A 13,831-nucleotide genomic window follows, 5' to 3' on the forward strand; every position below is an offset into this window, starting at 1 on the left:
CAAATAAAAAGAATAAATAGTAGGGGTGTTAGAGTGAGGAAAAAGGCAGGCGGGGAGCCAAAGGACCTCACAATATCACCAACTTTTAGAAAACATTCATTTGGCTAATTTGCGTAACACAATAGAGAAAGGAGGGTTTGATTTTAAGGCGTAGCTGCAGTGATTGATTAGATTGATTATTATATTTGTGGCATGTAGGAATGAATAATTGCTGAGAATGGATATGGGAAATATTTTACTGAGAGTGCAATAATGCATAAGTCATGTGAAGCACAGCACAAAAAAGGCAACACACCAACATATAGTGAAAAGGTTTAAATAATAACTAACCCAATCTTGGAAGTGCTCCAGAAAAAACAGGGAATTGAAAAAGAACTAAACAGAGAATGGTGCTTTTTTTTTAGACAATAGAGAGAGGGAGAAATAGCTGCACGTGCTTTTGCATGCATATAGCTCTTTAATTATGAGAATGATTTAAGTTTAGCATCAAGATAGCAGAGCCTCATTGTCTGTGAATAACTGATATTGAGTGTATTTTTTATTTTTTTAAGTTGAGGCAACATTCAGTCCTGCACATTTGGTTCAGTTATCTGTGCAAAATGCTGGTTGAGGGAGGTTATCACAGTAGCAGCTACTTTTGTTTTTAAAAACCAAATCACGTAAAATTCAATAACACATTTAATGTAATGTGTGGTTTGGCCTTCACTGGGTGACCTTGGGCCAGTCACTCTCTCTCAGCATGACCTACCTCAGGGGGTTGTTATAGAGATAAAATGGGGATGTGTGGGGCTGGGGGGGGGGGAGGGACCCCCATATAGTCTACTTGCAGCTCTTCAGAAGAAGGGCAGTTTGGAAACATAATAATCATGATGAAAAAATGAGCATTGGGTAAAAAACAACCCGTAATCTAAACTTCAGTTATGAAATTCTACATATAGATTTTTCTTTTTTGAAGGTGATATCCCTGATTTATTTAATGAAGATGAAGTGGATAGCATAGTATCTTCTACAAGGCTGGAACTGCGGGGGCTTGGCCAGGCTGATTCAAAAGAGAACTGCTGGCAATTTTTTATTGACCGAATTCGTCGGCAACTAAAGGTAAACAAGGAAAATGAATATGAGGGGAAAGCATTCCACATGCAATTCTCATAATAAACACCATATTTGTGGCAGATTATTTGTTAGTGAGGGGGGAAATCGATAGATGGATTTTGTTTAAATGTACCAAATCAAGTTATTGGATGCCTAAAGAATATCCTAACCTTTTAATCTGTACACATTAAGTGCAAAATTATGGTGCTGGAGGAGACTCTTGAGAGTCCCATGGACTGCAAGAAGATCAAACCTATCCATTCTTAAGGAAATCAGCCCTGAGTGCTCCCTGGAAGGACAGATCGTGAAGCTGAGGCTCCAATACTTTGGCCACCACATGAGAAGAGAAGAATCCTTGGAAAAGACCCTGATGTTGGGAAAGATTGAGGGCACTAGGAGAAGGGGACGACAGAGGACAAGATGGTTGGACAGTGTTCTCGAAGCTATGAACATGAGTTTGACCAAACTGCGGGAGGCAGTGCAAGACAGGAGTGCCTGGCGTGCTATGGTCCATGGGGTCACGAAGAGTCGGACACGACTAAACGACTAAACAACAACAACAACAAAAATTATGGAAGTTCAGTTGGGATCACAGCATTACATCCTTCCCCCCCCCCCTGAAAAAGAAGAAGAGCAGCACTGAGAAGGCAAAATGATAATTACCATTGATGTTTTTAAAAGGAAAATTTAGTATCTTCTACAGTTATAAATCTCTTAGGGTAGATGCAGAGGCAATAACTGGGCAAGTAGAATCAAATGTGTATCAGTAATTTTTCATATACAAATAGTTCACTGAATTATTATTCTAGATCACTTATGGGACTAAAAACTTCCAGAGGGGTAACTGTGTTAGTCAGTTGCAGAAAAGCCATCAAAGGATCTTGTAGCACCTTAAAGTCTGCTGTATTTATCATGGCATCAGCAACATTGGGTTGTTGTGCGAGGAAGCTGCCCCCATAGCTCCCTCGCACACCAGCCCCCGAAGGTCCAACCTGGGCACAGTTTCCCTCCCCACGGCTCCGACTTCAATGAGGCGGTCTGTTGTGGGGGCGCCCGGTCGCACCATCTCAAAAAATGCTCCCAGGGCCATAACTCCTCCCCCAGCCTCCCCCCTTCCCAATGCTATGCCACTGCATGGCATAAACTTTCATGGACTGGAGTCCATTTCATTGGATGTCTGAAGGATTATTCCCAACTGGGAGTTGTATATAATGTTCAGAAGTGAAGGGGAGTCAACTACCAATGCAATGCAAAAAGCAGAGCATGAGACTGCTGCTCTATCAAGGCTCTGCCAAGGCTTCGGGGAAGCTATGCCTCCCCCGGTTTCAGCAAGAGCTGAGAAAACAAGGAGAGTCCTTTTTAATAATAATAATAATAATAATAATTTATTATTTATACCCCGCCCATCTGGCCGGGTTCCCCCAGCCACTCTGGGCGGCTTCCAAAAAACAGAAATTCTAAAATACAGAAATCCATCAAACATTAAAAGCTTCCCTAAACAGGGCTGCCTTGAGATGCCTTCTAAAGGTCTGGTAATTGTTCTCTTTGACCTCTAGTGGGAGGGCATTCCACAGGGTGGGTGCCACTACCGAGAAGGCCCTCTGCCTGGTTCCCTGTAACTTGGCTTCTCGTAATGAGGGAACCGCCAGAAGGCCCTCGGAGCTGGACCTCAGTGTCCGGGCAGAACGATGGGGGTGGAGACGCTCCTTCAGGTATACCGGACCGAGGCCGTTTAGGGCTTTAAAGGTCAACACCAACACTTTGAATTGTGCTCGGAAACGTACTGGGAGCCAATGTAGGTCTTTTAGGACCGGTGTTATGTGATCTCGGCGGCCGCTCCCAGTCACCAGTCTAGCTGCCGCATTCTGGATTAGTTGTAGTTTCCGGGTCACCTTCAAAGGTAGCCCCACGTAGAGCGCATTGCAGTAGTCCAAGCGAGAGATAACTAGAGCATGCACCACTCTGGAGAGACAGTCACTGGGCAGGTAGGGACTCAGCCTGCGTACTAGATGGAGCTGATAAACAGCTGCCCTGGACACAGAGTTGACCTGTGCCTCCATGGACAGCTGTGAGTCTAAAATGACTCCCAGGCTGCGCACCTGGTCTTTCAGAGGCACAGTTACCCCATTCAGGACCAGGGAGTCCTCCACACCCGCCCGCCTCCTGTCCCCCACAAACAGTACTTCTGTCTTGTCAGGATTCAATCTCAATCTGTTAGCCGCCATCCATCCTCCAACCGCCTCCAAGCACTCACACAGGACCTTCACCGCCTTCACTGGTTCTGATTTAAAAGAGAGGTAGAGCTGGGTATCATCAGCATACTGATGGACACCCAGCCCAAACCCCCTGATGATCTCTCCCAGCGGCTGCATATAGATGTTAAAAAGCATGGGGGAGAGGACAGAACCCTGAGGCACCCCACAAGTGAGCGCCCAGGGGTCTGAACACTCATCCCCCACCACCACTTTCTGAACACGGCCCAGGAGGAAGGAGCGGAACCACTGCATGACAGTGCCCCCAGCTCCCAAGCCCTCTAGACGGTCCAGAAGGATGTTATGGTCGATGGTGTCAAAAGCCGCTGAGAGATCCAGCAGAACAAGGAAACAGCTCTTACCTTTGTCCCTAGCCCGCCGGAGATCATCGACCAGTGCGACCAAGGCAGTTTCAGTCCCATGATGAGGCCTGAATCCTGACTGGAAGGGATCCAAATGGTCCGCTTCTTCCAGGCGTGCCTGGAGTTGTTCCGCAACCACTCGCTCAATCACCTTGCCCAAGAATGGAAGATTTGAGACTGGGCGATAGTTGGCCATATTGGCCGGATCTAAAGATGGTTTTTTAAGAAGCGGTTTAATAACCGCCTCTTTCAGCGGGTCTGGGAAGGCTCCCTCATGGAGAGAAGCATTTACCAACCCGCGAAGCCCATCGCCCAGCCCTTCCTGGCTAGCTTTTATAAGCCAGGATGGACAAGGATCAAGGAGACAGGTGGTTGGTTTCATTCGTCTAAGCAGCCTGTCCACATCCTCGGAGGTAACAGATTGAAATTGATCCCACAAAACTTGACTAGACAGGACTCTAGCACTCCCCCGCCCCGGCCCTGCTCCCACGGTGGAGTCTACCTCTTCCCGAATCTGAGCGACTTTATCTGCAAAAAACTTTGCAAAATCATTGCAGGAGATCATGTGGCCCGTACTGGGCCCGGATGGAGCAGGTGGTTCCGCTAAATTGCGAACCACCTGGAAGAGTCTCCTGCTGCTGTTTTCTGCAGATGCGATGGAGACGGTGAAGAAGGTCCTCTTTTAATGAGTTTCGTTCAATCCTAATAGCGAGAGACCAAAGAACGCAACAAGCCTCAACAACAGCGTTGCTCCAAAGTGGGCTCCTCCTTCTTAGCAACAGCATCTCCCTTTACGGCGGCTGCTTGTGGCCAAACATCTCTTTAAAGGTCAGTGTTGGTGCTGACCTTTAAAGCCCTAAATGGCCTCGGCCCAGTATACCTGAAGGAGCGTCTCCACCCCCATTGTTCTGCCCAGACACTGAGGTCCAGCGCCAAGGGCCTTCTGATGGTTCCCTCACTGTGAGAAGCAAAGCTACAGGGAACCAGGCAGAGGGCCTTTTCGGTAGTGGCGCCCACCCTGTGGAATGCCCTCCCATCAGAGGTCAAAGAGATAAACAACTACCTGACATTTAGAAAACATCTGAAGGCAGCCCTCTTTAGGGAAGTTTTTAATCTGTGACATTTTATTGTATTTTAATCTTTGCTGGAAGGCATCCTGAGTGGCTGGGGAGACCCAGCCGGATGGGCGGGGTACAAATAATATATTATTATTATTATTATTATTATTATTATTATTATTATTATTATTGATTCCCTTGTTCCTGCGCCCTTAATGAATGCCGAGTTCTGGGAGAAGGGGAATCAGAAATGCTCTCCAGTGACAACTTGTCAGCTGGCTGCCCTGTCGCAATTCCCTCCCCCTTCTTCTAACACTTCCCAACTATTTTGTTTGTCTGTCTCTCTGAGTTGTGACCTTCCTCAACCCCTTCAAACCCCTGCTGTATTCTTCTTCTCCTGCAACATCAAGAGAAGAGGGGGTGATCTCCACTACTCCTCATCTGTCTTGCCCTCTTGAGTCCAATCCCTGACGTGCCCCCATCTCTGGGGTAGTATTCAGACAAGGGCTCATCCACACTTAGCTTTGCATTTCTAGGCATAGGCGTAGGTTTTCCAAGTCTGTGTCTGAGTTCTGTTGTTGCTGTTGTTGTTGTTGTTGTTGTTCCCTGGTGCTTTCCCTACAAAAACCTGCTCTGTACATCTGAATTGGAGCAAGTGGCAGACCACAGAAAACCTGAATTCCCATTTGTTCTAATTCAGTATTGAAACACGGGTCTTCCTACGGAAAGCAGCGGGACAAAAAACAAGCATTTGGACACAGGCCGGGAAAGCACAGGAAGAAAGGTAAGTGTGGATGAGCCCTGTGTTTTATTCGAAACAGACCCCCTGAAATTAATTAACTAAGGGCTCATGCACACTTCAACTAGTCCCAGAAAGCAGGTGCCCAAGCGGTTCCCCCTTTTCATGCCGCTTTCCCAGGGAATGTCCTCTCTTTAGCGTTAAATTGGAGGAAACGTCCAGCCAGTGAAAACCAAATTGCCATTTGTGACAATTGATACTAAAGAGTGGTCTCCCCCCCAGCAGCAGAGTGTATGCCCAATACTGTCCAGGGTGGGTGCGCTCCCGAGGGGGGCGGGGCACGGAGGGTGCCCTCTCAGGCGTGGGATAGCCGCTTGGGCAGAGCGGCCCATCCCCTGCAGCTGGGGCCAAAGCGAGCCGCCCTCAGGGGCGGAGCAAACCGCTGATGGCGGACATTTGACGCGCTGCCTGCAACTCCCAAGCCTCCCCTGAACTGTCAAAACAAAGAGGGAAGGAAGGAATACCGCCAGCAAAGCGGGGCAGCTCCCCCATCTCCTGATGGCTCAGGGTAGGCTTGGGAATCGTGCGTGGGCGGTGTGCCAAATGTCACCCCCTCAGCGCAGACACCCAGGGCTGCCCGCCCCCCCTTCCTCCACCCCTGCCCCCCTACAGAAATGTGGGTGAGCCCTAAGGAGCATTGATTTCAATGGGGCTACTCTTGAGTAAAATGCAGTAGATATTGTAAACCGCCGTGTGATCCTTGGATGAAGGGTGGTAAGGAAATTTAACATAGTTTTCTGGTGAATTTTTTCTAAGCTGTTGTAAGCTCCCCTGAGTGTTGTGACTGCAATAGAAGGAAGCAGTGGTACCTCGACTTATGAAGACGATCCGTTCTGCGGCCGTCTTCACAAGTCGAAGTCTTCGGTTGTCGAAGCGCCCGTTCTGCGCATGCATGAAGCGTGATTTCACACTTCTGCGCATGCGCTGACCACACACGCTGCTTCTGCGCAGGCACAGAATGCGCGCGGGGGCCGAAAAGACTTTCGGGGTTGCCAACTTCAGAAGTCAAAACCTTCGGAAGTCGAGTCATTCGGATGTCTAGGTACCACTGTACATTTTCCAAATAAGCCAGATAATATTTCAACACCTTAGGTCTGTGTGTCGCAACATCCTTGGGTGCGCTGTGTGTAACTAAGCCCATTAATTTATTGCCTGTTGAGTTCACTCTCTTGTACAGTTCTTGTGTTGCCCACGTGTGACCTTGCCACTTCCTACTTGAGGTCTGATCAATACCTGCTTGCTCCTTCCATTCTTCAGATGATGGATAGCTTTGGTAACTCTTTAATCTTTATTGGCCTTCTATCAAATCCTTCATGGTGACCTTCAAGTTTGGATTCCTCATTGGTAATTCTGGGAAAGTTCCTTTTCTAAAAGAAATAAGGACCGCCTAAAGCAAACGCTTGCTTGTTTAACCTAACTTCAGTATTTTGAAATTGCAACGCGTACACTGTACATAGAACCAGCAGATTTTATACCCACTGATTTTCAAATCATGCTTGATGAGTTTTTTTAAAAAGTAATAATTAATCTTCTTTCATAGAATCAGAATTGTAGAGTTGGAAGGGATCCTGAAGGTCATCTAGTCCAACCCCTGCAATGCAGGAATCTCAGTTAGATCATACGACAGATGGCCATCCAACCTCTGCTTAAAAACCTCCAAAGAATGAGAGTGCACTACATCTCACGGGAGTCTGTTCCGCTGGGGAAAAGCTCTTACTGTCAGAATGTTCTTCCTGATGTTTAGTCAGAATATCCAGTTCCAGCCAATATCCATCATTCCATCAGTTGGGCTATACAGTGGTACCTCGGTTTACAAACACAATTGGTTCCAGAAGTCTGTACTTAACCTGAAGCGTACTTAACCTGAAGCGAACTTTCCCGTTGAAAGTAATGGAAAGTGGATTAATCCATTCCAGACAGGTCCGCGGAGTACTTAAACTGAAAATACTCAAACCGAGGCGTACTTAAACCGAGGTATGACTGTACTGATTCTCATAAGCCCTTGGGAAAGTTTGTGTGCACAAGGAAATAGTATGCACCACTAATTCTTATGAAATATTTCTATTGCTTGTGCCAGATTGCCACTGTTTTAATTAATGTGTGTTAAGTTACAGTTGTTAGTGATATCTACTATCTGAAAAACAAGGAGAATGTAATACAGTGGTACCTTGGTTTAAGAAGAGCTTGGTTTATTAACAGCTTCGATTAAGAACACTGCAAACCCGGAAGTAGATGTTTGGTTTGTGAACTTTGCCTTGGAAGCAGAACATTTTCCGCTTCCTGTTGAGTGTGTTCCATTTGTAAATTGAGTCCCCCACTGCTATGGGAAAGCACACCTTGGGTTAAGAACGCTTTGGTTTAAGAACGGACTTCTGGAACGGATTAAGTACGTAAACCAAGGTACCACTGTGTGTAATTATTTTTCACAACAAAAAGCGGAGTTCTGTACTGTCACTTTTGTAGCATTGGGAAGTGTGGGGTGACAAAGGTCATATTATAGGGGAGCAGCCCCTTTATCTTTTCTGCTACTTCCCTTGCGTGCCCCATGTGATGTTAAATCCAAATGGCTTCAGAAGAGCAATTTGCTTCAGCACCGCAGCAGTAGGTAGGAAGGGGTTAATTCCCCCCTCTCTTTCTGGTGTGATCCCAATAATCATCACACACACACACACACACACACACACCACAGTGGCTGCTATTTTGTAATTTTTTTTTAAAAAAAAAGTGTGTTAAATGCATTTAACATCATGTCTAATTTGACCCAACATAAGACTTGTTGTGGGTGGTGCATAATATACTTAAGGAAAATTAGAAATGAGGCCTGTGGATTTCATTAAAGGCCCCTATCTTTCATCCATTGTGATAAAACACTTCTGCCCCACCTGAGAAGGCATCACCAGTTTAAAACTGTGTGGGTACATTGATATTTCATTATTCAGTATATGCATATTTAAACCACTCTCACCATTGCTAGCTTCAAGCGTCAGAGCCAAAGTGACTAGGGCATGGTCTAGCCAAAGTCAAGCACTTCAATTCTCATAGATTTAAGAAAACCACCGCCATCACCTTAACATTTATATAATTTCATGGTTTCAAAGCACTGTGTAAAATGCATTATCTAGCGGTACCTTAGAGGGATGCTATATAAATCGACATTATTGTCCCCATATTGCAGGTGTGTGTGTGTGTTAGGAGTTGGGGGGCTGAGAGTGACTTGCCTATCTAGTGTAGTCCGTTTCGGGGGCCTAATCCGGTCCACCGGTCTGTTTAATCCAGTTTCTGTGGCAGTTTATTTCCTGGGGTAAAATCCTAAAAAGAACCTCAGCAACTTCAATCCTAAAAAAAGGTCGGCCCTCACAACCCTTCACTTCATCAAATCTGGTCCTCTTTGAAAAAAGTTTGGACACCACTGATCTAGTGAGTCCATGGCACAGTCTGCTTTGTAGCTTAGTCTTTTTAGCCACTATGGCATACCAGCTCTCTAGATGCAGCTGTTGAACCCAGTGGAACTTAAAAGTGCTTAACTTTGGCTGGATTGTGTCCTTAGTATTATTGAGCAGCTCTGTCTATAAGGTCACAGAGAGTTCTGCTGGCTACCATATAGACCGAGAATCCTGAATGGATTGTAAGTGCACAGCTGGGAATGGGAATGTGTTGAGCTGACTGATTTAGGGAAGCACATTTTGAAGTTTTACTTGGTATGTCCAACTAATTAATTATCTGAATGGTACCATTAGTCTTCCGACGTTAATTTAAAGCCTGGTTAATTACTGAAGACTCTCTCATGGGAATGGTTTTTTGCTTCCCAGGTTGTGTTATGCTTCTCCCCGGTGGGTTTCACCCTGAGAGCAAGAGCAAGGAAATTTCCAGCCCTTGTCAATTGCACTGCCATTGACTGGTTCCATGCTTGGCCCCTGGTCGCTCTCCAGTCCGTTAGCACCAGTTTCGTTGACAAGATGGATTTACTTGATGTAAGTACAGCTTATTTTGCTGCTGTGGGTTTTGTGCATGAATTCTGAAATGCTCCATTTTGCAAAACTAGCCACCTTTTGTTGCTATGGAAGCCCTACTGTTCAGGTTCTCTCCCACAACTGTTTACTATTGCCTCTTCAAAATCGCATTTCACTGGGGAAAATTAGATATTAGTTATTAGTTTGGATATTGCTTATCTGGAGATCCTGTGATTGGAACAGAAAGCATGAGATATAGTTCAATAGACAAAGGCATACTTGACTATTGAGCTATAGCTCCTACTTTCTGTTCCAACCACAGGATCTCCAGATAGCTAATCAATAAAAAATATGTATTAAAAAATCAAGATAAAATGATAAAAGTAGCATGACAAATAGAATTGCCAGGAGAAATAGCAGGAGATTCAGGACAGCAAAAAGAAGTACTTCGTTGCATAGCTACAGTATATCTGGACTGGGGTAATCCTGGCCATTGTAGTCCATGCATTGGTAACTGGATTACTACAATGCGTTTTAGGTGGGGTTGCTGTTGTGCCTGGTCCAGGTAGAATAATAGAATTGTAGCATTGCAAAGGGCCATATAGTCCATGCAGAATGCAATGGCTTGACTGCTGCAGGAGGAACATGGCTGACACCCCTGCTAAAACAAGTGCCTGGTTACCCACATCCTACCTGACCAGGTGCAAGGTCTTGTGCTAATATGCAAAGTTCTGATTGACTTGGGTCCAGGAAATTTTAGGACCAACCAGCTGAGCCCTCCTATTGTAGCCTGATAACTGCAATCATCTGGTGGAGTGCATCTGCTCACCTTCATCCATTGTTCCCCTTGCCTCTCTTTTTCTATATGGGGGATATGGGTGGCGCTGTGGTCTAAACCACTGAGCCTCTTGGGCTTGCCAATGAAAAGGACGGCAGTTGGAATCCCCGCGACGGAGTGAGCTCCCATTGCTCCATCCCAGCTCCTGCCAACCTAGCAGTTCGAAAGCACACCAGTGCAAGTAGATAAATAGGTACTGCTGCAGCAGGAAGGTAAACGGCATTTCCGTGCCCTCTGGCTTCCATCACAGTGTTGCATTGCACCAGAAGCGGTTTAGTCCTCCTGGCCACATGACCCGGAAAGCTGTCTGTGGACAAACGCCGGCTCCCTCAGCCTGAAATCGAGATGAGTGCCGAAACCCCATAATTGCCTAACTGGACTTAACCATCCAGGGGTCCTTTACCTTTTACCTTTCTCTCTCTTTCTCTGTCTTCCTCCTCACTTTCATTCGTTGCTTTCACAGTGTTGACTGCAAGCACCTTGGCACCAGAAGCAGTCTTTTCAATTATGCAAAGCACCATGTATGCCAATGGCATAGTATGATGTAGTGGGAATAACCTTGTGGGATGCAAGAGAGGTCAGTCTAATTTTCCTTTCAGCTAGGGCTGGCCCAAGACATTAGGCTGCCTGAGGTGAAGGGGCAAGATGGCACCCCGGCCAGTTCCATATACAGAAACCAACTCAACTGGCTGATGAATCTTACTTCAACATTGGTGATTGGGACATTTATTTTGTTTACACCCTAGCATCCTCCATCACTCCCAAGGCAGCAGGCCAGATTAGAAGGCTCATGTGGCAACAGAGAGGAATGACTGGAGAGTGATGTTGTCCTCTGAGGTGGTTGGGTTGCTGCTGCTTTCAGCTATTCAGTTATGTGCCGTCCAAATAAAATTGAACCAGAATTGAGTTCTGGGGCTGTCAGCAATAATGAGGAGTAATAGGGTATTATCTGAAAAAGAAAATAAACCATTAAAAAATAGAAGAAGAAGTAATAGGAATCTCTGGGATATGGTAGCAGAATATCACCATTTGGACCAATTACACAGAAAACAATAACCCAGTCCTCTAGGGCCTGTGAGCATTCTCAGGCGCAGCATGATCTCAAGTTGAATCAAATTGTTCTTACTTTGTAAGTAAGTCTAAGCCAGACTGCTGCTTAATGACAGTATTAAGCTACAAAAAATCTTTCATTCTATCTAGGTCTAAACCTAATGAATTTGCTGCTAACATAAAAGCAAAAATGAATGGCAGTTTCCTCCATTAAAAGCAATTTCCTATCCTAAGGGAAAAGTTTACTTATTTCTCGTACCGTATTTTTCAGTAGCATTAACATCGTGAAAATAGAGCAATTACCTTTAAATTACAGAGCTAAATATTGTGTCACCGTTATAGAGAAAATGGTATTGTTGCATGCTACTGCAATAATTTATTTATTTATTTGCTTCGCGAATGCCACATTTCCAGCGTTTCAATCTCAGCAAGGTTTCTTTTGTCAACAAGCTGCCATTTCAACTAAATTAAGTAATAGTCTTCATGCTGTATTTTGTGCAGAGAGGTCGTATGCAAGTAGCACATAATCCTTCAAAAGATTTTTTTCTTATTTAGAGCAGACTTCCTTATCTGCAAATTAATCTAGTGCAAACCATGACAAACAATAATATAATTAGCAGTTATGTCAGCCTCTTCCTTTGCATGTGATTCCTCAAATTCCGCTACTACTATTTTTATTATTATTGTTGTAGTAGTTGTTATTTATAGCTCAGTCGGTAGAGTGTGAGAAGCTTAATCTCAGGGTCATGGGTTCGAGCCCCACGTTGGGGAGAAGTTTCCTGCATTGCAGGGGGTTGGACTAGATCACCCTTGTGTTCCCTTCCAACTGTACAATTCTATGATTCTTTGGTTGTTATATCCAAACTTACTGACTTTCTTATGGATATATAAAAAACACCAAAGTGACTTTGTTAGCGGATATTCTGTAAGTGAGTTAGCCAAAAACACCGTTATTTTTGGGAGAATCTGAAAACTGGACATTTATACATCTCTCTTGGAAGACAAAACTTTCATGTGTATTCCAGGATCTTTAGGGTACTTCTAGGCCAGCTAAAGTGCTGGAATTTTTTGTGTGCACACAGGGAAAGTATTTTGTTTGGAGCCTTTGCATAGAAAGGTGTGATAGAGATGTTTGAAACAGTGAATTAATAAGGAAGTGTGAATATGAGGAGAAAAGTTTGAAAAGGTTAGGAATTGATATATGGTGGCTACATTTCAATGTTAATTCATGACTTCATAAGCCGTGGTTTATGAAGTGGTGGAGGAGCACCATTGCTTACTGGTTTTGATTCAGACATCCTGGCTTCCATTAAACCACAGTTCCCCCATTATGGGTACTGCCACAAGGCAATCCACTTCTCCATGGATTTTTTAAAATAATTTGCCCTGCTGAAATGTTAAATAAATGGAAAATGTTTTATTCCAAAGCAACAAAAAAAGGGGGGTATTTTATTATTATTATTATTATTATTATTATTATGACCATTTAGGAGAAATAGTGGGATTGCTAGGATCCACTTCTATTCTAAGAAGCCAGTGATCCCCCAGTAGGGACCAGCTGGTTAACATTTAAGCTTAGAAGCAGTAGATATTATTTCCTTCTGCCATGTTCTCTAGGTGCAGGAAAGTTTCTTGCATATATTGGCTTCTTGTGAACCCCTACCACAATTTGAAGTAGCACCAACCAGATAAAGGCTTAGCTACCCCACCTCTGTGTGTCATGTATTCTGTATTATGACCTTGTTTTGGGTGAGATTAAGAATGAGTGTGTGTGTGTGTGTGTGTGTGTGTGTGTGTGTTTCAGTGCCTTTACACAACCACAAGCTTAGAAATGAGATGACTACAATAATTTAACTGGAACAGACATTTCCTACAATTTCAGTGTTTCCTTCCCTTTAATGATTATGTTGCCTTCTCAAAAGCTGCCCTTCTCTGCAAGACCCAGCATTGATGGGAAACATTCTTGCCAACACCTCTCAAACTCAATAATCCTATTGGCGATCCAGTCCCATGGATTTTAAGCCAAAATTTCTGGCTTAACTCAGGAAATATTAACTTAAAATGTCAGAATTTAAGCAGGTCTTAGATCACTTGACATCAGCAGACCCCCTTCCTTTGCAAATGATGTCAGGAATTCGACTTAGAGGTTACATTTAACTTGCAGTTAAAAGTATGGGGAGTTTTTTAAGCGTTTAACTTATAGTGTATATTAGTAGGAAACTAAGTTGAGCAGAACCCATTAATGTCACAGTGATCGGTTACCAATGGAAATAAATAATTCATGATGAAGGGAATTAGTCTAATTAGCAGGCAGTTTGAGTCCTTTGATAAAACCCAGCTCTAATTCCGTGAAGGGCAGGAAATGCTGTCATCAGTCAGCCCTGAAAAGATTAGCATCTATTATGAATGAGGTTAGACACCCTCGTGAAG

The 13,831-nt window shown here is 44.4% G+C and overlaps 2 protein-coding genes across 2 annotated transcripts in view; one reads left to right on the forward strand and one right to left on the reverse strand.

Annotated features, from left to right (window-relative positions):
* The window catches only part of LOC118083835 (dynein axonemal heavy chain 11-like), a 240,858-nt gene that overhangs the window by 147,933 nt on the left and 79,094 nt on the right, over positions 1-13,831 (forward strand). Inside the window, exons 54-55 of the mRNA XM_060272909.1 lie at positions 956-1,098; positions 9,373-9,534. Of these exons, the coding sequence (XP_060128892.1) occupies positions 956-1,098; positions 9,373-9,534 (305 nt within the window). The remainder of the gene's footprint in view (positions 1-955; positions 1,099-9,372; positions 9,535-13,831) is intronic.
* MAP3K20 (mitogen-activated protein kinase kinase kinase 20) overlaps positions 1-13,831 on the reverse strand; it is a 342,609-nt gene that overhangs the window by 112,676 nt on the left and 216,102 nt on the right. The gene's annotated exons all lie outside the window — the stretch shown is intronic.

The sequence above is a fragment of the Zootoca vivipara genome, chromosome 1 (genome assembly GCF_963506605.1).
Source record: "Zootoca vivipara chromosome 1, rZooViv1.1, whole genome shotgun sequence".
NCBI classification, from domain to species: domain Eukaryota; kingdom Metazoa; phylum Chordata; class Lepidosauria; order Squamata; family Lacertidae; genus Zootoca; species Zootoca vivipara.